The 26,476-nt window shown below is 27.2% G+C and overlaps 2 protein-coding genes across 3 annotated transcripts in view; both read left to right on the plus strand.

Annotated features, from left to right (window-relative positions):
* Positions 1 to 641: 641 nt before the first annotated feature.
* On the plus strand, positions 642 to 4,868 carry LOC114132785 (ubiquitin carboxyl-terminal hydrolase isozyme L3). 2 transcript variants are annotated; one of them, XM_027998361.2, is made up of 9 exons: positions 642 to 803; positions 907 to 985; positions 1,616 to 1,627; positions 2,503 to 2,631; positions 2,718 to 2,863; positions 2,935 to 3,076; positions 3,817 to 3,892; positions 3,967 to 4,025; positions 4,094 to 4,868. In XM_027998361.2, exons 2-9 carry the CDS (start codon positions 950 to 952, stop codon positions 4,190 to 4,192), a joined length of 699 nt encoding a protein of 232 aa, XP_027854162.1. In that variant the 5' UTR covers positions 642 to 803; positions 907 to 949; the 3' UTR covers positions 4,193 to 4,868. The 2 variants fall into 2 exon arrangements, with proteins under 2 accessions (XP_027854162.1, XP_050056458.1); XM_050200501.1 differs by lacking the exon at positions 1,616 to 1,627.
* A 14,395-nt stretch (positions 4,869 to 19,263) lies between these two features.
* Positions 19,264 to 26,476, plus strand: part of LOC114132310 (Kruppel-like factor 1) — an 85,131-nt gene continuing 77,918 nt past the window's right edge. The window contains exons 1-2 of the mRNA XM_027997766.2: positions 19,264 to 19,776; positions 25,324 to 25,383. Of these exons, the coding sequence (XP_027853567.1) occupies positions 19,669 to 19,776; positions 25,324 to 25,383 (168 nt within the window). The 5' untranslated portion in view covers positions 19,264 to 19,668. The remainder of the gene's footprint in view (positions 19,777 to 25,323; positions 25,384 to 26,476) is intronic.

Consider the following 26,476-nt stretch of genomic DNA (forward strand, 5'->3'; position numbering starts at 1 on the left):
TTACAAAAAAGGAAAAACAATAAGCAATTAATGTTGACTTCTTAAACCTTCATACAAGTCAAGTCAAACATATATTTATAATCATTTAAAATAATAAATTTTCAAAAAAACTAATTTTTTGTTAGAAAAACCTTTATTTAGAAGGGTACCTAACTCCTAATGTAGTTTAATAGTTTATAGTAGTTATATTCTTAAAGCGTTCGTTTAATGTTATGATGAGGTTCTAGATTTGTAGGTTTTTACAAATTATTTTTGACCACATACCTATATAATTTTATAAATTTAAAAATATTTATGATTTGTTCAACATACAGTCAACAGGAAAAGTTTTTATGTTTAATATTACTAGGGTCAGATAAATAAAGTTTTTTTTAGCACATCTTGGAATATTTTATAAGTTACCAAAAAGATATTTGTGTATTTTAATTTTCAATTATACCTAGGTACCAATTTATTTTAATTTTTATTTTGATACCTACTTAATTTTTCTTTTAAAATTCAATGCATTATTATTTTATTTCTATAACAATTATTACTAGCTTTTTATTTAAAAAATCGTAATAAAAAAAAAAATTAAAATTAAAGAGAAAGAAAGAGCTTTTAATGCATTTGGGAATTTGGCTACACTGTTCGAACTGTAGAGTGGAAAGAATACAACGTGATAAGACAAATTTGCCGACTAACAGGTAAAAACAATAAAACGAATATAAATTTGGAAGTTGTTACTGAAGTGTTTAGGACGTAACTGTAGCTTTTTCAGTTTTTCGCGAATGAAACTATCTTGGCGGCAACAATAGATTCTAGTAATTTAACTTAGAACTCTCTACCATAGTTTACATGTTCTTATTGTATAGTTTTTGTTATTTCCATTTATTAATTCTTTTTAATTTTTTTTTTTTTAAATAGGTTTATACTATATTTTATTTCGTGTAATTTCTAAAGAGTAAGAATGGCGTCTTGGATACCTTTAGAATCTAATCCGGACGTGAGTAAATCTTAAGTATATAATATTAATAAAAATCTTTTAGAAAAATATTATTGTAGGTATTGACTGTTTTTTTTTTTTTGGTCATTTTTTTTATATATAAGCAAAACTTCATGATTACAACTTGTTTTTTGACGGTTTTTATTTTATTTATTTATTTCTTTAAAGCAGCATATAATGCTCATAATGTTATTAGATAAAATTCAAAATCTTTTTAAGTCATAGGTACTTATATAAAGTAATAATATAGATACTCTTATTTATATTTTTAGTAATTTTGAATAAAGCCATAAATATTATCAACAGAGCTGTAGAAGAAAAGTATTACCTAATATTTTGTACATTTTATTTTTTAAGACCTACAAACTTACTTAAACTTTAATATAAGAATTCATTTTTCAAAAACATATTTTTCCCTACATCTTGCAATCAAAATTATTGTTTGAACAACTCTAAAGTAATATATCTACAACCCTATCTGCTTATTTTGTTAACAAGTTAGCAATATTGTTATTGTTGTAAAAGTTTCTAACCAATATTATCATTATATTATATCTTTATAATTAATTTAATTTAAATAAAAATACATATTTAATGTAATAAATAATAATTTATGCATCTTTGTTTTAGGTGATGAACAAGGTAAGAAATAACTTAATATTTTTTTGGAAATGTTGATAAATACAGGTAAAAAGTAAACTATTTGAAATTTTATTTAAAAAATGTGAAGGTTTGGGGTTGTAATTTAATTTGTATACAATTAAATCAATTTTAATTTTATTTATTTAATTGTCTATTATATGTTGCTTGTTTAAACATAATATGTTTTTATATTTACTGTATCAAATAAATCAGTTTATGAGAACTTAATTTATTGTTTACTTGAATAGGATTAGTAGAAATAAACATAGGGGTGTTCAACAAGATAGAGTATTTCTCATCATGATTGGAAAGCTTCTTTATTTTGCAAAATTTTTTTTAATGCGAGAAAAAATGAGGAAAACTGGTCAAGAGGAAAAAAATCTCTTCTTTTGTAACAACTTGAACTTTACTTTCACTGTTTTTTTATATTTCTGTGATTACATTATTAAAAATATTTTTTGACTGATTATTTAGTGATTATCATTTTTCATAATATTTTTTGTTTTATAAATGGCAATATTTTCCATCAAGAATGAAATTCATTATCTTATGTAACCGTTGAAACTTTCAAAGTATTTTAATGTTAATTTGATGTCCAATATATTTTTCAATTGTTCAAATTATTCTTTTGTTTAGCAACATTTTTTAGTTTTCTACTGTCTAAAATGGAAATTTTATTAAATTTGTCTGAATGATTTTCTATTGTTGGAGTTCATTGATTAAATTACCCAATAAATATTGGCAGATACAAATATTTTTTTTTTAGTGTAATATTGTTTAATTAATTTACTCATATATTAGTTAATGTTGTTTGGAATTTTTGTATTTCTATTAATACAAACACGAAAAGTATTTAATGTGTATATTTGTCCTAGTTTTTGAAAAGCTTGGGAGTACCAGATGGATGGGAAATATGTGATATCTTTGGATTTGGACCTGATGAACTCGCCATAGTTCCTAGACCAGTTGCTTCTGTCATTTTGTTATTTCCATATAATGAAGCTGTAAGGATTATTTAATAATTTCTATTTTCTTAATGATTAAATGCAATTTATTTATTATACATTATTATTAATTTTATTATTTGTAGTATGAAAAACGTAAGAATGAAGAAGAGTTAAAATTGAAAGATAAAGGTCAACAAGTATCAGATGATATATATTTTATCAAACAATATGTACACAATGCTTGTGGAACTATGGCTTTGATTCATAGTATTGCTAATAACAGAGATAAGTAAGATTAATTGTCATTAATCATTCTATTTATCATGATAATTATGAATAAAAATTAAATTATAATTTTAGGATACAATTAAATGAAGGTATATTAAAACGTTTTTTGGATGATGGAAAAGATATGTCTCCAAGCGATCGTGGTGAGATGTTAAAAAACGCTGAAGATATAGTTAATACTCATAAGGAAATTGCTACTGAAGGACAAACTGCGGTAAATATTTAGTTTATTGTTCTTCAGAAGTGATGATATTTTCTTTTATGTTCTTAATAATATTATGAGACTATCTTTTTATTGTTTTCTACTAATTTTAAATTATATATTAAGTAAGACCTTAGTTCCTTAATTCTTTTGGTAAACATAATCAATTTTCAATGGTTTTTTTTATCTTGAAACGCATTCACCTACATAGCTTATTACTTATTAGTAATGAACCATATGTTAAATCTATTACTCAATCAATTTATTAATTATTATGAACTGCATTTTTGAAAGTATGTATTTTTAAAGAAATTTCATTACTTGTGGTTTTAAATTTATACATTGTTACAGACTATACCAGTGTTTTCCAACCATTTTTTACTCAACGCTCCTTAAATAAATAAAATAGGATACTAAATAACTTTCAATCAAGTACCACTAATAGGTGACTTAATTTTTACTTAGTAATGCATTTATACATTTTCTTCTATTTTACAAATAATTATTTTGTTAAAAAGTACAGATTGTATACCTCTTATGAGGATGCTACAGTGGTCATTTTCATCAGTAAAAACTAAATTTTTAATTTTATAATTTATTATTAGTTTTAAATAAAAAAAAATTACCAATATGCCTATCAACTTCAGATCAGCATCATGTTTGAGAAATTAAATAAAACTTATTTTGTTGTTTATAAATTAGGTATAGTTACTAAAAACCACAGTACTATTTTAAAATTGTATACTTTTTAGCCACCAAATCCAGAAGATGTACCACCTTATCACTTTATTGCATTTGTTTGCAAAGATGGAAACTTATATGAATTAGGTATGAATGCAATCTACTACATTAGTACATATTATTAAAATTGATTTAATTGAATAATTATTTTTTTTTTTTAGATGGCGGTAAGTTTGATCCTATTAATCATGGAGCTACTAGTCCAGATTCATTGCTTGAAGTAAGTTTGTTATTTACTATTTTTTACAAAACAATGTATTATTTAACTAAATGTTTATTTTTTTATAGGATACAGTTAATTTAATCCAAGAAAAATTTTTTTTTCAAAATCCTGATAGTTTATATTTTACCTTACTGTCATTATCAAATGTTGGTGATTTTTTCTAAGGACTAAAAATTGTATAATTTTTTTTTATTTGCTGATATATTTCTAATTATATATTTTATTTTATTTTCAAGCTAATTAATATTAATATTATTTACCTACTATATAACACATTTTCAATTTTTTTTTTTTTTTTGAACTGATAGTTTATGTAAAAAATAAATTGTTTATTCAAGTGGCCAGTTAATTATATAATTTTGAATTTTCTGTTTTATAAGAATTACAATAAAAATCTTAAAGTAATTGTAATTCAAATTGAGTGTTATCATTTTTTAATACTTGTCAAAAGAATGATATTTAGTGTTTAATAAATGTCTAGATATTGCTAAAATATAATAAGATTTGTATGAGAAAGAGAAGGTAGAAAAGTTTTCTGTGGCCATTTTAAAATAGTAATATCTTTTTAAATTTTTTTTTTTTATCTTTTTAAGCCTGGCAACTATGGCCATTAGCTGTAGGTTTTTAAGTGTTTTGCTGTGGGGGAAAGATACGGTTGGTTGAACACGTGTATGTGTGGCAAGGTTTTTACTACTACAATTCCCAGGTGGTCACCCATCTGGAAATTAGTGGCAGTGGCCGATGCTTACTCTCAATCACATTACGTGATTAATTTTATTATTGTAACTGAACTTAATGGTCACAATTAAAAAGTCTACAAATAAATTGTGTAAATTTATATTCATTGAGTTCTTTTTTAAATATTTTATTTAAGACTTGAATACTTGCATATAATTTGAATTAGGTTTTTGTAATGTAATTTATGAATTATAAATTATAATAAAAAAAATCTAATGTTATTGTTATTAAATATTATACAATAATAAATTTAGATTAAGAACAGATTAAAGAAACTGTTTTCAGTCATTATTATTGGGCTATTGAGGTTATTTACAACTTATTCAAAATAATGAAAAGTGATTATAATCTTATAGTTTACTGAATATAAAGTAAGTTCATATTATGATACCAGTGTTGATTCTTATTATCATATTAATGTCACTATATAAGAGTTCACTTTTTATGTTCAAAACCATACTACCATCATAACTATATTACCTATGTACTCTTTAATATGTTTACTGCCAGTAGTGTTGATAACTATAAAGTATAAGTATTATGGTTGTATTACTAATTTATGTGTGTGATGTTGTGGCGAACTAAAGTAGTCCTTAGTCCATAAGATAAATTGTAGATGTTAGAATATTAGTACATAAAATTTTTCCTATATTTTATCTTGGAAAATGCATTGATTAATCAGGTTTAATTTGTATGCTATATCATTTAAAACTGACAATGGTGCCACCAATTTGTATTTAATATTGTTGAGAGGCGAGTGGTAAAAGCTAGTAAACTATCAAACATTTAAATTTATTATTTATAATTGTAAGGCTCAAGTGTTAATTAAACCATTTAAATCTCCATACAATCTCCTACATGCAAATTAATACGTCACTTATTTGTTTTAAAAGGCTGTAAGGTAGGTCGGGTTTTGGGTTAAGCAATTATTTAGGGGTTTTGCGTTAATTTGAATGCAAGCCCTTATTATTTTGATAAAAGAGATAGACGGCAGTAGGTAATAGGTACTTATTTTATCATTTTCACTGGTATTTAACGCAGCATCCGATGTGTTTATAGTGTAACAATAACCTACGTTTTGTATTAAAATTGCATATACAGAGCGCCGTCTTATAAATATGAAGCAATTACTAAGCAATAAGTCCGAAAACTGCAATTTTGCATTCAAGAATTTCAATAAGTGTTAACCATAATAATATAATATAATATTAGGATAAAAACAGGGAGGAGGTTAAGATATCCCCTGTCATAGCTCCTTACTCCGTAGTCTTTTAGCACTTTAGTAGTCAATATCATTGTCGCAACTTCAGCTCAGCGCTCTTTATCAGTATTATAAACTGTTTACGATAACGACTGACGAAAACGAACTACCAAATGCTTACAGAATAATTGCATACGGTCTAGACCAGTAGGCATTTATATTGCATCGAAAACTGGAATCAACTCAGTTTTAACTTATAAATGTATTTGATAACGTATTTACAGACACTTATGGTAAATAATAGCTTAGGGTACATTTTGTTAAATAATAATATTCTGCGTTAGAATCGAACCTAACCTCTGTTGTATACGTTGCTCCCATCCTGACTTTAACCCATTATACGTGTTATGATTAAAATTGTTATAATCAAGGAAATTGTAATTTCTTATTGCCATCCTTACATTATGTACCTATTACCTAGTTTCAAAAATATATAGAATGCGTGTTATACAGTCGCACCCGCGTACACCAAAATTTATAGAAAACCCGTTGATGATTTTATTTGTAGCTCTGTCTGTTACCGACGCACAGTTACAAGAAGAACAATTCATTAAGCTAAGCAGGTTTATATAAGTTATCAATATATTATCCGTCTACTGTTAAAAAAATAATTTTTGCTCTCACCTGGGTTGTCAATTGTCATTAGGAGTATTAATGAACGACAATGCAAAAGTATATACATCAGTTGTTAGTGTTATATAAAATAGGTTTACTGTATAAATCAACTGTCAACAGGACACATTACTGGTTTATATTAACTATAATAGATTTATTATATTCCAGTGAAGACATTGTGCCGGATGCTGTTAAATATCATTTCTGATTGATAAAGAATTAACGTTCGAACATATGTATATTTAAACTGTACAGAGAACGCTCTGTCATTAAGGGCATTTCCTGTCATCGGGAGGCATGTTACCCTCGTCTCGAATTGAATTGACAAGTGTTGACGGATGCCGTTTAATGTTCAGTATGTTTCTAGACATATACATATATATAATATATTAATATTTGTTGCTAACACATTTCGTGTTTATTCTAAATTTTACCAATTATCAAACTATTTTTAAATTTTATTACAAGTATATTATACTTTTTTATTTTTACTTAATTTCATCAATGACGTTCTCGATGTTATGTCTAATGTTATGTAGTAGGCGTGTGGTTAATTTTAACCGTAAGGACTATTTGGCCACTCACAAAGAAACCAATGGTAGTGTTGGGTTTTCGTGTATTATATCCTATGTGTACTTAATTTTAAATTTCAGTACAAGTCTATCCTTAACACTTTACGAGCATATGAAATGTGTTTATTATTCCATTTAAATATTTTTCTTAAGGTTAATTTATCTCACTTTTACATATTTTTTTTAGATAATTTATCTACCATATAAGGAGTTGCTCGCATTCAACTTGCTTGACCACGACACAATGAAGTAAAGATGGCACTACGATCATTTAACTTAACATATTAAAGGGCCCGTTAACTGGTGGTCGATAATAGACTTTTGGAACTCTACATAATGACCGTATGAACTGTTATTGTAATTATGGTAAAAACTAAAAACCAATACTCACATCCAGTGAGCGATAATATATACATAAATTCTTATACTTGTGTACAACTTATACTCTAATACTTGACGAACGTCAAGAGCGAAAATTCGATAGTGACAGATTAGGCTTAGACTTGTGCACAGACCACATTCGCAGTGTTAAACATTTGAAATTATTAAATTGACTTACTATAATATAAATCGTAACGATTTTGAACGCATCTCCATACTTTTGGTAATTATGATAACGGATTTACCGCGAGGAAGGTTAAACGGTCAGAAGAAAAGAACCAAGGGCATTATATTATAATTTATAAGAATTTCTTATAGAATTTCCTTTGAAATATAGTGGTATAAAGGAGAAAACTCTGTGATGACTTAGATGAAGACCATTGTTACTGGTTGTCTCTTGGTCGTCGGTAGTACACACCTTAGACAAAGGAAATGATCCGTTAAATTACCGGTTGTTTGTATATGAGTACAATGGTTTTTTATTTTTTGCTTATTTCTGTATCTAAATCTAATCATTGCTGTTTTAAAAGTTGCTGATACAACCTTTTGATTTAGAAGTAGGAACACGAAGAACCAAGTTTTACGTAAGCGCACAATAATATATTAGAACATCTCAAATTTGAATGCTGGTTACATTTACATTCATTGTGTATATTTTTTAATAGATCAAATAAATAATTTATTGATCACACGGCGTTGTGGATAGGCATTTTAGATACATTAATGTCGTGGATTCTTTTTTTGGTATCTAAGAATAACATTTTATTATTTTAATAATAACAATGCAACGAATTCATAATAATAATATCCTCTGTAACTGAACGAATATTAACAGATTCACTTCGCGTTTCACATCGGCAGCGGTAGAGGCCAGCACGCGTTCCATATAATAGATACAGCTGATAATATTCATATCGAAATAATGGATAGGTATTAGCATCATATTGTGTAAATAGTAAATCACAAATAAAAATCAGCAGAAACCACTCATCTGCTATATCGTAAATTTCAACTGCATCCCGTTGATGAGTAATTACCTGTAAATTGTATAATGGATGAGTTAAATTTGAATTAGTGACAAATTATTGCATACAAAAAATGAGTCAGTCATATTATTTAAAGAATTATATTTCATAATGTATTTAAATAACTATTAATCATACAAAAGTATGAACTATAATCATTGATTCAAATCTCGCACATATCATATAATATTGTAACTTAACACTATATTAGGTATATATTATTGTAATATTGTTATTGAAATTTAACTCATAAATCAGTATTGACGTATCGTATAAAGGTGTTAATAGTTCAAAATAACAAAATTAATAATACAATTTCGTGGACAAGTTTAATTATCCTTATAGCATTCAATGATATTTTAAAAATATATACTTATTTTATAAAATGTCGAATATTTTTAGTTTTTTTTCTATAAATACCGATAAAAATGTTTCTCAGTCGAATAGCTTGAAAATATAATACAAGGTTTCACATAAGTTTAATTTATACCTAGAAATTTAAAAGTATGTAACATGCATGACCACGATTTTTCTTTTAAGGTATTTGCATAAGTGTATAATACGTAACATATCAAGAAAATTAACAAGTTATTTTGAAGATAAAAATGCGTAAAACATTTAATTGTTATTTTTAAGTTTTGATGATTCAGTATAAAACTATCATCTCTTAAGTAGTTTTAACTGCAATATTAAAAACATTGAAAATACTTACCCATAATTTTTTTTGTAGACATTTCAAGTCTAAATTTTGACAAACGAGTATTCAAACGAAAAATAACGATTTTTTTCCAATTTATTTTAGTCATTAGCACTTTTAGCAATTGCCCACATAAATTATTATTTACTATTCGTAATAAAATTTAAAAAATATTAAGATTGAATTTAGTCTATTTATACTACAAATATATTTGCATTAATGATTAATCTATAAGTTATACAGATATAGAGTACATAATATATTATGGTATATGAAGTAAATATGGTATATTGACTTTAAAAATATATTTTCTGTATAACTTATGATATAACATTATTAAAATAACATGGGCATGATATGATACGAGTATAATAGCACACAATGTTTTCGGTAAAAAATATTTCAACATACAAATATTCATATCTATTACAGTAAAACTCCGCTTATCTGATCGTCAATCAACCGGACGTCCAATTAACCGGACGAAAAAAAAAGAAAAATAGTAGACTTTTTTTAGTTTTAAAATATGTCACATATTATAGTTAAAGCTTATTTTATTTCAGTTAAATATTTTAATAAAATTATTTGTTTATGGTTATTAATTTTAAATTATATTACATATATGCAATATATTCATACAATTATATAACCTTTGATATGTCATATGTCAATCATCCGGATATTTGTTTATCCGGACCACTCTTGACATTAATTAGTCCGGATAATCGGAGTTCTACTGAATTACTAAATAAGAACTACTATAGCAATATAAATATAAAATATCTATTGAAATAGTGATTGAACTCTGCAAGCATCTACTGTTTCTACTTAGATTTGTTTTTCGTTCAATGGTTTATCAAATCACATCACAACACATCCACTACGGTGAAGATCACAATACAGCTTTTAAAGCATATATCTCGTCAACATAGATACTATACATTAGACTATTAGAGCAACTTAATCTTTTTTTAAGTTTATTATTTTACTATGTTAATACTCGATTAGAGTTTGGTTATGATTTATGGTGTTCAGCACAGCCGATCTGTAATATATAACTATTAGTTATTAAGTTGTACGTAAATTCATGATAAGTGAAAATTAAAATAAAATATCTTTCGTCAAATGACAATTATTTAGTTAATTATTGTAATGCTATGTTGAACATGGAATCCTAAACACTCATATATATATATAAATATAATATGTAGTAAGAGATGTTGGCCATCGTATAACGTTTAATGGCGATTATATTAACGTATCTTATAGACGTACTGAGGCAATGATGAGCAGGAAAAATAACGTAACGAATGTTACAATATACCTAATATTTTATTATATTCTATTATAACCTGTAACTGTTGCTACACAAAGTTATACCATTATATCTACAGATTATAAGAGAGAACAATAATAAGTGGCGTAGATAGGATTTTTCTGGGGGCGGTTTTCAGTCGATCTGGTATATTAAATATTACGAGTTAGATTCACAACACGTGTGTGTATATTGTACACACATACTGTAGTTCTATATGTGGTTGAACAAGAATATTACATACTGTTGCAACTATATAATAATACAATATGTATAAGTATATGTATATTGTTATATAGGGTTTTTTTTATTTATTGTTCGTTTATGTACGGTTTTGGCCGGAGGGGTGTTAACCCCTAACTCCCTCCCCCCTAACTGTGTTATGTATTAAAAATTATTGTTGTATACATGTTGCAGGTCTCTCGGGACTATATCATTTAAATAATCGACGCCGTGTTTCATCCCCGCAATGACGTCCGTTATTAAATAGCTATAGTTCTTCCTGCAGCCTGAATAATTTCCTTAGGTCGCGTACCTACTCGACTCTCATCTCTCAATACCGATCTCATTCAATTTATAGGTATATATATATATCTACTTAAAATAGGTACTATTATAAGTACCTACTTGTATATAGTATATATATGTATAAATGAATAATATAACGTATTGTTTCGATATAATATTCTATTGTCTACTAATAACAATGACGAAATCAATTTTATTGATAACATTTAAAAAATATATATGTATTACAATAAACAAAAAACGAATTAGGTGATACCTAGTTATATATATATATATATATATATACCCATTACCCATACGTAGAATAATACGATCTACAGCACTATACTAATATGTCTTAGATTTATTTTAATAGGAGTTTAAAATTAAATGTCAATATATATTATTATAATTATGAATCCGATAAATAGCAGGTGCTTATAATATATTTTATACTTGTTTATATATATATTATATATTATTGTACTGTATCGTGGATAGTAGGTATGCACCTAACCTATTATACCTAAATTTTGAAATTATCATAGTTATACATAGTTCAATTGCATACAGGTAAGAATATACAGTACAATATTATCAGCGCAATTCCTACAAGCAAGTGTTATTTGTTATACAAGTATACGCGCATATTATATGTATTATTAATATATACGTATAAACATTGTAATATTTTGTTTGCTCGAAGAATGGATGCGGTCCGCGATCGAATGCAATGTCAAGTGTAGGCGTTCATCATGATTTGCGAAACGTTCACATCCGAATTTTATATTCTACCCGTGCGCACCTATACGATATTATGCACACATACACGGCCATAACATATTATATACCTGGTGTCTACGATCGTACACGAGCCAGACTTGTGCAGAATAATAATTGTCTTCTGATTATTTTTTTTTAAGACCGAAATCATTACTATACGTACATACTTTGGAATATAATAATATGGTATTATAATACGGATGAGCCCTCACGACGACGACTATACGATAAGTCATCTCAGGTGACGTAATATTTTTGTTGTTTTTTGCTCGTGTATTCGTACGATCGAATTTCTAATGCACAATAATGTAATATACCTATATATTATGTGTTTATATCCTAAAAATATTTGCCCTTTGATTTCACCTATTGACACAGCTTTAGAGCGTCATTCATTCATTATACATAATATATATATCGAATATTATTCAAGTCATAACTATATATACAGTAGAATGATAGCTATATATATGTATGGTATATATTGCATTCATAATAAATAATAATATATATACATATTATAATAATATACACGTGGATGCGCGATTTATGAAATTTTATAATAACTGTTATCAAATATTTCTGTACGGGTATAATATTTATATATAGTGTGTTAGTATCAGCAGTACAATATATAATTTGTGTACTAAATATAGCTTTAGAATCTACGATGTTTGTGCATAGGTATATGAATGGTGTACTGCACGTAAAAATGAGTAAGCCAATTTGACAAAAAAAAAAAATGTTCTATTATTATTAGGTGATGGATACGTTATTTTGTAAAAAAAAATATTTTATACGTAATTTTTATGTTATATACAAATACTTGGTTTTATATTTATTCTTATTTTAAATATTCAAGTATATATCCTCCGAACAAGTGGCTTAGCCATTGGGAAATGGGGGCACGACCCCTGTTAGCCAGTTAATGTATATTTATAAACACTCGAGCAAAATATAAATGGTTATACTTATAATTTATAATAGTCTATATGACTATATAATATATCATAATAAAAATAACAAGCTATAGTAAAGTTGTGCGTGGTATGGGATTTTACGATAACGAAAAAGTGTATTTTATAGTTTTAATAACTACAATTATGTTATAAATTATGATATACTATATATTTATATTATACCTAAATGGCTACATATACCATAATATATTGTATACCTATTTCAGTTATTATAGAAATGTTTTATTTTGATACTGATACTGAGTCGCCAGCAATATATTTTGGCTCATAACTTTACTTACGTTAATATAACAGCACATAATATATTCATTTTTAATTTTTAATTGTGTACAACACTACGTGATGGGCCAAATTCAAATGTACGTATAATTTTTTTAGTAATGTAAAGTTTGTTTAATAACTTGTTGATTAAGGTACATAGCAAAAAAAAAAAAATAGTAAAAGTAGTTAATAGTTATAAATTATAATTATTTATGATATGGATAGGATATATTATACAAAACTGGTAATTAAAAATTATAATAGAACACGACTTAATTGATACGTATAATTTTGCCATATCATACTTTAAAATTCATATATTATTATACTTGCATACACGCTATACCGCTATGATCTATACCAGCTTACAAAATATGATAATGGCATATTATTTAATTAAAATATTATGTAGATAATAATTATTATAGTAAGCAACGAGGATATCTGTAAACTTAAATTATTTCAACGCCATCTTTACATGTACCTAAAAACCGCGATGTAAATATCAATACTATACCAATCTTTAAAAACGATAAATTTTATTGCGACTATATAACTTGGATAATATTTGTGATAGTGGATGTAGCTATGTGTATATTATTGTTCCCATATCGGACTGTGTCCAATATTATTGCCATCACCTTCAAATTTTCACAATACATCACATAAATGTCAAGAATTAGCTGGTGATTTGTATGACAATTGATTTAACGTTAAACTGATTCTGGGCATGCCCATTTGTGTAGTATACCTACGTAAAATATTGAAGGTGGTGAGCATAATATTGGAAAAAATTGGGTATATTATGCATAGCTTTAACCACAGTATAATATGGCCATAATATTATAGTCTAAGGGATAAAATATTAATCCGATATAATACATTTTAGATGAAATTTTTATAAACTTACCTATACATATAATAAGTATTATGATGCCATCACTGTCAAATAATATTTATACTCACAACTCATCTGTTTTTGGTGAATTTAATTATTACTAATAAATAATAATATTATAAATTAGATATTTATTACATACTACCAGTATAAAATGTTATTATTATTATTATATATATGTATTTATATGTATTGTACATAGATAATGTACAATCGTTGAACATTTTCGCTAAATATTTATTTTTTTATTCTCGGGTATATAAAGATAACATTATGTGCGTTTTCATAATCATTATTACTTTCTTTTTTGATTGCATTATTTACTTTTTGTTTAATATACCTAATATTATATTGTTATTTATTTTTACTTTTAATAAAATAATATTTATGACCTTACAACGGTTGCCGCTAACACAAAATGGTATGTATTTGCAATATATATGTACATATCATAGGTATTATAGGTATATCATAGGTATATCTTCCAAAATATAACAAACAATTTACATTTTTTTGCAATGTGTCATTATACTATCACTATTTCCGTTAAGGTGTGTCATACTTATATATTATGATAGTGATGTCTGTAATAGTAGGTATTATAATACCATATAGTCTATGATATATAATTGATGTATAATAGTATATGAATGTAGAATTAGGTTCTTCCTATATTTAAACTGTAAACTATTTTATATCTATTTGGATATTATAGGTATTATAGCGATGTGTATTCCTCTTGCGAAACACAATACAATTGTAACTTTTAAGCATTGCAATTTTATATATAGTAATAAATAATAATATATTAGATTTTTGGGGACTTATGAATTATTTATGTTTTTAAATTTTTAATAATAAGGTGAACTAGCTGGTCTATAAAAACACTTCGATCTCACTTAACACATCTGCTATTACGTGAATGTATAAACAGTATAGTTTATACATATTATGTATAGTGTTATACGAATATGTTACTATCTTAGTACATATATACATAATATAATATAATATATATTATATACATTATATATATTCAAATTTGTAAGAAATAATATATTTATTGAATGTGAAAAACAATTCTTACATCCTTATTGACAACCCTTATTCTTCTTTTTATATAACGAACTGTTGGTATGGATAATATAGCGCCTATTATATTTTATAGTGTCTAAATCTTTCTATAATCTTATGTTCCTATTGGAACACAGTAATATGTATATTATGTGAACTTTTAAGTATAATAATAATTATTATGGCTTCCAAAATAAATATTATGTTATATTGTACGTAATATATATTATATACAATATCACGTACTCGATAGTATAGTGATTAATGTATGGGGGCTCGTACATCCGATGACTGACGTATAGCAGCAATAGAATGAATGGTAGGTATACGAGTGGCGAATTTCCTGGGCATGCTTAAGATATTATTAATTATTAAAAACATATATAATTAGTAAAAATATAAAAGTTATTTTTTCAGTAATATCATATTATGTATTTAAAAAAATCATAATATAATATGCATGACAAAAATGTTATCTATTTCTGTTATACTTATTTGCGTATAGGCACCTTAATCCATAGGCGCACTAGGGGTGCTAGGAGATGCAGCTTAGCATCCACAGGCTTCAAATCAGCACCCACAGTCTAAATATTGCATTCAAAGCACAATATATTATATTATTATGTTGTTGCTTGATAAATTTAAATTCGTCAAACATGTGTTCAGTGTGGTAAAATAATTTAAGTGTTACCTTACCGTAGGTTAGGGTACGTTAGAATGTTAGATATCCGTAGGAAGTCATTTCGTAAAAAAACCAAGTCCGTCACGAGACGGTCAGAAGTTATGATCAAAGTCGATCGGTATTGTAAGACTAACCTCTGACTTGTATGACTGTGTTGTGTTTCGAATGCTAAACTTTGAGTATACCCGGAGAATGCCTGTTTGTTTGTTTGATCGTCAAAATATCCATCGTTAAATTTGGTTTTCTTTTTCAGATGCTGTGAATTTTCATTTTTACTTTCACTGTTTCTTTCACTGTCACTCATATTTAATCTCGATTACTGTCATACGCAATTATGTAAGTATTTACATGTATAACTATGTACATAATAATAACATTGTAACAACCGATTGCTAAAAATAATCACTGTATTGGAATTTTTCCTGAGAATAATTTATTGTCGTTAATAAACATTAATATTTATTTATTAATCATGACTTCAATGCAATGGATATGTTTGGCCACGGATATTTCGGTGGGCCTATAGGCTTATCGTATTACCGTTTTTCGAAAAGTTTGGGTAAGCAAACAATTCTGCGTTGTCTTTTTTTGTTAGTAAATCCACGCTCAAGAATTCCGATGAAATCAAAGCAGAGGAGCATTTTCAATCCACTTGAAGCCGAATCACTGATGGTTGGTTTATTATCAAGTTATACCTATGTGTCGTGACTCAAGCGCTCTTGGTGATTCTCGTGCATAGTTACCTACGGTACCAAGGCTGCTTTTTTTTATCGACTCGTTGCTTGGTACGTTTTGCTGAAAATACTTTAGATTTGACTATAAAAAAACTATTCTTAATGATTTCTAAGTCGATGATCCCCTTAGTGGAGTATTCACAGAAGAAGGTTTCCATGTGTATGAACAATTGCAAAATAATTGTATTATAGATTGTTATTTTATATTATAATTATTATTATTTTGTTATATTTGACTGGCATAGGCATTCATAAAGTCATTTACCATGTATTAAAAACTATTGTTATTATTTCCATATAATTCTCTACTATTTTATTTTAATTATTGTGTAAGTAGTGCAGTGAGTACTATTGCCTACTCACAGCCGTGAAGGCACCTTCTATTATTACTATTATACTTAAAATTGACGGCCGAACGCGGCAACAGCTAGAATATGCATTGTTTAGTATATCCCAAAAGCCTATTGATGGTATTTTTTGAATTAGTGATGTACCAATTTAATTACAAGAGTATCCCGATGAAAATGTTATGAATTATACAGCTATACTTTTAAAGTAAGATATCTATAATTTTATTTTATGCTTTGTGAAATAATATAATACCTAATGATTAAATTATTCTTTAAAAAAATGTTAATTTATGGTCAAATGTATTCTAAAAATCATTTATTCAAGACTCAAGTCAAACAGAAGACATGTGAAAACTTCTTGTGCATTTTGTTGGCAAAAAAAATGAGTGAACGATCTGGTAATTTAAAAGTGTTGAACTGTTTAACTTTTAATATTGTTCATATAATATTATATACACGTATATATAATTAATTTTGTCATACTACTTTTAATAAGAAAAAATGAAGAATTTTCCACGGATGTTGAGATGGAAGTTGGAGAAAATGATTCTGTATCAAAACCTACCTAAATGGCCTCCTCAAGAGGATTTCCCATGGCCACATTTTGCTTCATTAGCTATGAATAAACTAAAATAACTTAATAAGTCAATGGGAAGTACAGCCTTTTGTTACAGGAGCAAGTTAAGTACAAGAAGAATCAAACTGTCATTTGATAATTATTGTGATTTTTTGGAATGGAATTTTTTTTTCCATTTCAAATAGACGTTATACACTTATATACGTCGAATACACGTTTCATTTTTGGTCTAAACATTAAACAATAAACAACAATTATATATTATAGAAAATCATATTATTTTATCTTATGGTTCGCAGTTAGTTACAAAATTATACCTATGTTTAATACTTTAATGTTTAATAATTGATGGAATAATATTATACATTTAAAAAAACTTTTTTCGGAAGAAATATCAGAGCTGGAAAAATCGGTGAACTTTTTTTTAACTTGGATGAATATAATAGTTTGTGTTTTATAAACATTTATAAAGTATGCATTTGATATAAATAACTTACTTAACTAACTTTTAATAATTATTACATCGTCGTATCTTTTGAAATATTATTAGGTATATTCATCTGTTCATGTGTGATATATCAGGATATTTTGAAAAAATCAACACCTAGTTTATCAGCAGAAACGCTAGTGTTAAAGAACAGTCTACCAGCCAACTTTGAATTTGAAGACTTGAAAAATCTGTAATATAATCTAAATTCGTTTTTAATAATGTCTATAAATTAGTTCAAGCGGGAATGACAATTCCAATTTCTTCTTCAACGTGTGAACACTTCTTCTCAGCCATGGGTAGATTAGAAAAATTGGTTACGCACCAGTATGGGTCAAAAAAGATTTATCAAGTTACCTACTCTTAGCATTGAGAGAAAACTTACCAACAAAATAGGTGGGGAAATTATACTGCAAAAATTCGCATTATCAAACAGAAAATTAAATCTTGTTTAACATTAATGATTACATATTATTATGTAATTTATTTTATAAATACTTTTAAATATTTATTTTTATTTTCTTATATTAATTACCTATAAAAATTTAAAATAATTGCAATGGGATTTATTATAGTATTAGGGAGGTGTGGGGCAAAACCTCCCACGGATCTGTGTACCGTTAATTATTCCAGCCCCCTTTAGATTCACACCCAATTTGCGCCTATGCCTTGATCGTAACATTTATTCCTGCAAGATTATCCTTCACACTAGCAGCCGCGGTATATTAACCATCCAATGCTTATCGTGTTTTGCTTCTTCAATGATTTATATAATTCACGTATACGAGTGCGTATAAAGTTTTATTATTTTTTATTTATTTATAATAATAAATAAAAATTTGTAAACTATTTATTAATTCTAAACTAAAGAAACTATAACACATTTTAAGCATGCTCATACTTTGGAATTAGCATTCGCTACTGTGATGTACTGATATATGCTGTCTATGTACGACATTTCCCGCGTAATTAACTGCTACAGTAAATCACGGGTGGATCGATATTGCAATAACTGCATTGCGGTTGCAGTGCAATGCGCGTCGGGAAAAACAACAGGTAGCCCCGCGGTATCTGGTATTATATATTATTATATTATTTATTGTAATATTATTATACCGCGTAAACGATTTTCGTTTTTTATTACAAATCAATTACGGACCTTACAAACAGTAAACAGTGTAGAGGAGGGGTTCGCGTTGTCCCACTGGTGTGCCGATACGCCGGGGCCACGCCCATTTCATTCATGATGCCCCACAACGTCGTCTTTGGCCGCCGCCGGTCCGGTTCACGGGGGCCGCCGCAACCAGTTCGAAAACCACCGTCGCGGCATACGAACTACACCGCGCGACCTGTCCGCCGGTAAACGATTAATATAAGTATAATAATATTATTATTACAAGGAAACGACCAAATAATATTGTTATTATTATTATTTTCCGCGGGTTTTTCGTGCGTTTTCCGCGATACTGTGCAGTTTAATTCTATTGTTTACACGTTGTTTTTATTTTTTTTATATTATATATTCGGTTTTTTTGCTTTTGTCTCGCGTATCTGTTTGCTCGTACACACTTTTCTATCGGTTCGTTCGTTTTCGAAAACAAAAGAAAAAATAATTCGTTATCAAATTTTTTCGACGCCTACGATACGTTTAAAGGTACAGTCTACATGCTAGACGCTTTGGATTCCGTCGTTGCGTCCGTAGCATGGAATTGTCCTCGGTGAATTGTTCGCCCCGAGATCAAATCGTTCCCGACTCTTGTAACGGCAATAATTGGGCGAACGAACAGTTGGACTTTAATTGGCAAATGCAGGTAAGTCACGAGCGCACGGCGAATATTATATTGCTGCAGTAACCTATTATTTCTGCCTATATATTATTATATACATTACCTATATTACACAACTCGACTATTATAATGTATATATATACGCTACTGTTGGGTGATGTTTTACAAACAATTTCCCACTAGACGAATCGCGATTTTATATTTTAGATTTACACCAAGATATGCTGTGTATATATTGTAGTAGATCGTTAAAACCAGCGTGTTTCCGTTTGATTTATCTATTTCGCTGGTATATCAACCGGTATAGCGCGCAAATAAATGACGTACCGATACCTACATGGCTACATATATTATATTATCAACTTGTGTTATAGGTACTGTTTAAGACGATGTTGATCATTAGTATATTACATTTAATCATAGGTATATTACGTACTTTTTCTTTAAGTTATTAATTGTTGCTTTAGAGTTTTTCTACCTTTTTCCAAAGAATAAATGCAATGTAGGTAGTACGGGTAGGTACCGATATACCTACAATATGTTTAAATTGTTTACATAATACCCGTACTTCGTGATGTCAATAATATTGATAGTAGTTGCTATACTATCGGTATATAGGTACTAGTTCTGGTAAAATTTCCATTTTGCGAAACACATTCTTTTGGTCACGTTTTCATGATGTAGGTACCTACACTATACAAATACCTACTTACACCTGATACCTATAAATGGATAATTGGTTATGTTAACATTAAACTGGAATTTAATAAGTTTGTCAGATGTTGAGGATTTTCTAAAAAAAAAAAAATGTTTAACAGTTTTATATTAGATACCTTTTAAATTGTACTCGTATTTAATCAAAAATAGGTAGGTACATATTATAACATCCATATAAATTGAAAATTAAAACTATTTTAGTTTAAAATATTAAACATTTATTGTTTTTTTAAAAAAACTAATTTTATAAATGTATATATATTATATATTTTGGTACAGATTCCTTGAAAAACATATATTTCTTTTGTTTAATAAAAGATTGGTACCTATATATTTTATGAAACATAATATCTTATTGGTATATTATATTAGTTAAATTAACTGATAGGGTAACAATTATTGTTTATAGTTTCAATTTAAATATAATGTATACAATGATGTACCATCATAGTCCTTAATATACATAATATATTTACACTACACTTAATGATATTTTATTTATTTAATAGTATAATAATTTTAGCTCTGAAATGTTCATGTAACCTACCGGTTTTTTAGTATTTGCCAAGTATTTGGTATTTTGTAGTTTTATTGGAAATAATATCCGCAAAAATAATTAAACACAAATGTATAATATTATCATACCTATATAGTTAAAGCTGATGAAGTTCTAAGTTTAGATATTTATTGAAGTACGTGATGATATCTTAAATCGTTTCATTAAAATAAAGTAACTTAAATTGATTACTAATATTCAAATCACATAATATAAACAAAATATTTGAACCTTATGACATTACTTTAATTTATATAAAAAATAAAAATAATAATAGCTGTTATTTATTGTATAGTGTATATGAGTTTCTGTCTTATTATGTATTCATACAGCAAAACATTGCATTTTATGCGTTTATATTGGCATGTTTTTTCTTTTGAATATTTTGATTTTGTAGCCATACATATAAATTATAACGAATTTATTTTAAAATTATACAATGCTAAAAAAAATAAAAGAATTTTACTAACACTTATCAAAATTGTATCCAATATTTTGAAAGTAATGAAAAATATTGTACCAAACTAATTTACTATTCACAGCTCACACGATTTTTTTTTGTGTAGGCATTCCTTTTTATTCAATTTTATACAATCGTCTAAAAAATATTTTTTTTGCATAACTGTTTATAACATTAAAATATATACTATAGCAGAGTGTACCTATTTTCAAGTCTAAACATGTTTTTATTAATATTTTAAGTAATTAAAGTTAAATACAATTTTTTAAAAGTATAAACTATAAAATATGATACAGCTATATATTATACAACTATAATTAAAAAAAGGATAATCATTCTAAATGCATTTTTATTTTTAGTTACAATTAGTGTTGTATTTACATTTCAATCCATTGAAAGTTGTACCTTTGCAAAACATATTCTTAAATTCCTTATTTCTGTATAATATATTTTCGATATAATATATATTATACAGTATACACGTATAATGTACCTACTATCTATACCTATCTAGGTTATGCAAACAAAGTAGTCTTTGCGATGGAAAAATGAAAATATTATAAATAGGGACGTATTAAGGTATAATGAAAATGTTTAATGCTTTGCTTCATCTTATTTAATAATATAATAAATATTATAATATTTGTATATAATTATACTTGAAATACGTTTTAAAACTTAAACTTTTAAAACAGATAGGTAGGTTCCCTTAAAATTGAATAATAAAATAATTATTTTATAATGTTCGTATAGCCTATTAACACAATACACATTATTTTGAAGTATTACTTTATTATAATATTCCATATTTGTAATGATTAAAAAAAAAAACAACAATTAATTTGCGTGGGGTTAAATCGTATATTAAAAATTCATTCAAAAATCTGTGCACACTCATTAGTTTCATGTATAGACATTTAAAAAAAGCGTGAAAAAAAAAACTATAAATAAAATATGTTATACATACTTGCCGGGTCATTATCATATCGTATAGTAGGTTGACGTATAGTATCAAAAAATTATATTACCTTATTATACTGAGTTACCTATATACTTATAGCGTTATGGAGTTGTATATCATGCGGGTCTTAAATAATATTGCACGGAGTGTCTGTTAAATATACCTGATATCATTATACTATTATATATGAATGTTTAGTAATGGTATGTATATATTAATATACAATACATAATATTATAAGTCGTGTCGATCACGGGCACACGTAAACGTAGACAAAATTTAGTCACCACTGGTCGGACAATAAAATAATAGTAATTAAAATACAAAACTCGTAACAATAATAATAAAAAAAAAAAAAATATTATATACGTGTCGGTACTCGGCGGCGTATATTATCGGCGGTAATCGATCGGATCAGGTTTTATCGTCTGCACAGCAGTGTATATTATATTATTATATATACAGGAACCGACTAGCCGCCGCTGCCGCGATGTTGCTATACATCATATTATATACGTGTGTGTAATAGTATTATGTACAAGATTTTGTACACAGTCCGGGAGGCGTAAAAACAAGCTCGTGTTAGCAATATATATATACTATATATAGGCTATATAATACACCTATATGGTGTGTATATATAAATATAATATACATATGTGTATAGTATACCTGTTAATAGGCCCGACGAGAAAAACTATCCCACCTTTCCGCGGCAATTTATTGTTTTCAATAAGCAAATTACTGTAATTATACACCTAAATAACGTATATACATATGATATTATATTATTATATCCGTACGCGCGCATACCTACTCTCGGGCTTCCGGGCGCTTCCCGTCGCGCGTCTACGCGGTGTGATGAGCGTTTAAACGTATGGTGCAGAGCTGTAGGTACGCGAGATACTCATTATATGTGATGTATAATAATATTACGTGTATCTGTGTGGAGTGATCATTGCAGGTATAGGTATACAACACGTCGTAGAAAATACGATTAATTGAAAAAAAATTTTTATCTGATGACATGTAGGTATTATACAGCGTAGTTATAACTGTAAGAATAACAACAATAAATTTGTTTACTTCAAATTCCGAAATATGAAGGTTGGAGTTTACGTGCACCGGTGGTTCGGGAATAGCTCCGCAAATAAAAAATTATAAATTTATTTTTTTTTACCTCTGGGCTCCGATCTCGCTCAGACATTTAAATATTGTTTTTAAATATAGATACTTATTTGCTACCACACTTCTCCGTGGCGGAAAATGTATCGTTTCTGATAATCGGTTTAATGCGGCAGTGCATTTTAATGTAAATAAATTATATAATATATCATACCTATATGTGCAAACCGATGACTAATACCGTATACAAATCTTACAATTTATTACACTCATGTCTATGCCATACAAATACGATGATATAGGTATAATTAAACATACATATTGAATATTATGTACAGGAATTAATCGGTGGAAAACGTTTCAAGTCGTAATTATTTCATTCCTATAATGTATATTGTGGTGTTTTTTTTTTTTTTTATTAAGTTCAAATCACGGTGTAAGATGTTCACTTATCTTGGGAATATATAATTTTATTCATGTTGCATAATTATCACAGAGACACCATAGGATATATTTTAAGAAAGCGTGTAACCGGCAAAAACCATACAAATGCAATATTGAACTGTCAATATCTCGATATCAATTAAATATGTGTACCTATAAATATTGCTAAATCTCGTGACAGTTTTTTCTTCTCATTTTAGTCCTTGACCGAGTGCTATGGGTAAAAATCTATTAATTAATTAAAAAATACGTTATATATATATATACAGATACATGGATATGAGATGCCGTGTATTAAAATATTTACCACTGGAATATCATATTATATGTGTTATGGCCATGTATGTATAATAGTAGTGGACGTTCGAAAATTTATAACCTACGCACTGATATTCACCCACGCAGATTTCTTTGGTAAAAATCTACCTATCCAATAAAAAATGAAACATCTATTAACATCTGATGGCTTGAAATTGCTTAAAATAATATTAACTATTTATTTTCCATTTATCAACTATACCTGTATTGAGTGTAACATACGTTTGTATAAAAATTTAAACTTATTATTATTATCCACAATTATATTATTTGAGTGATGTACACTGTTATATAATATGTAGGTATATAATATATATATATATAATTGTTTTTAGTTTTGATTGCTCCCGCTGTTCATAATATTGATATACCTACAGCATTGCATCGTCAATTAGATATTTTACATAATATAATATATCATATTATCTGAACAATATCGATACATTTTAAACTTAGTTGTAATAGTATATTATTTTAGTGTTTTATACATCGAGATTTTATAACCAATTCCCCGTATTTGTAGCATTAGATAATCGGTCTACTATATTATAAGCGGTTTGATTTGGCTCTAAATTGATCGTTTTTATAAAAACGTTCGGACTGACTAAAAATATTTGAAAGTTTGATGAACCTTTCACTCTTATGTCGTGAACAGGGTAACAATACAAGCTGCAGAGTTAGAGAATATGAAGCAATAACTTTGATGGTGAACGGAGATTATATAGCGAATAGACCATATTTCTAGTTATGGACATTTATACACGATTTCATTTTCTATTATCCACTTTATTAGGAAGTCGGTCACACATGAGAACACAGCTTCCCTGCGCATTCTTCTTTCCAATATACATAATACATATATACATACATACATTTTATAGTAACAACTTCTGGATCATGTTATACATTTTAGACGTGAGAAATGTATATAATATATTACATCGTCTATATACGCATGATTAATTTTTGTTACAATTTATATGTTCGCAGTTTCTAAACACGTTACTCTATGGATGCGACAAACTGGAAGCGAAGGCAGAGGAGAAGCGGGTAAGTGCTTGCATAATTTACGTATACCTACATATTTTAAAATACTTAATACATATATTATTATCTATCGAAAAAGTAAAATTGATAAATATTTAAATTTACAATCGCCTTAGTTATAACATTTATATAGATACCTATATGTTTTAGTGTTCAAGAGAAAGGCAGTATTTATATTTAATGGTATTATATTATAATAGTGGTCTTGTTCTTAATTAGTGTATGATTAATATACACGTGTTTCTGCAGAATATATTTATGTGTTATTATTAACAGACAACGTTGTTTTAAATATTTTGGTTGTCATAAAAATTAATCACACGTTTCCCTTGAACCCTTGCCGTTATATTGAATTTAATATGTAACTTAAAATTCTTATTGTGTTTCATAACGTTTCTCAAACCATTTCACCTAGTTAAAAAAAAAACAAAAAAAATTTATAAATCCTTTTAGTGTGTTATTGACTGTGTAATTTGTAATTTACTATAGATTTAAAATACAAATCAGTCTTCATATCAGAGTTTATATCATCATCATAAAAAATAAAACAAATAAAAATTCGACCTTGTTTTTTTAACGGAAATGCATATAATATATAAATATATATATACACAATTTGACCGGAAACCGTTTAAATAGGTAGCTAATCACACGCTGTTCCCGGAACGCTTTCCGTTTAATATTTTTTTTTTCAAAACAATAAAGTTAATTTAAAAGCTGTGTGTGATGATTTTGTAACCTACGTTTTTTGTCCTTTTGCGTCACATCATAAGATTCATCACACTTATTAAGTATTTCATATTAATAGTATATGTATCTATTATTATTAAGATCGTTTTTATAACTTTACATGTACAACGTATATGAATAATATTATGTAATTCACATAATGGTTAGTCGATTATTCTCAAAACTGAATTAATATATATATATTATATAATATATTAATATAGTATATTGCGCCGTCGTCAAAATCCGCCATGTACCAATATGGACCACGCGCGTGTTTCAGTTACCTAGTTGATTATATTATTACTTGCTGGCTGGCTGCAGCTACACGTTGAAACTTACAATTTAACAATACGTTATATTAAGT

This window comes from Aphis gossypii, chromosome 1 (genome assembly GCF_020184175.1).
Source record: "Aphis gossypii isolate Hap1 chromosome 1, ASM2018417v2, whole genome shotgun sequence".
NCBI lineage: Eukaryota > Metazoa > Arthropoda > Insecta > Hemiptera > Aphididae > Aphis > Aphis gossypii.

What these genes read in the sequence shown, in the direction of transcription:
- LOC114132785 (XM_027998361.2), top strand. Translation starts at nt 950, where the DNA reads ATGGCGTCTTGGATACCTTTAGAATCTAATCCGGAC. An exon ending in CTACTGAAGGACAAACTGCG is followed by an intron (nt 3,077 to 3,816) that starts GTAAATATTTAG and finishes TATACTTTTTAG; the next exon opens with CCACCAAATCCAGAAGATGT. An exon ending in TGGAAACTTATATGAATTAG is followed by an intron (nt 3,893 to 3,966) that starts GTATGAATGCAA and finishes TTTTTTTTTTAG; the next exon opens with ATGGCGGTAAGTTTGATCCT.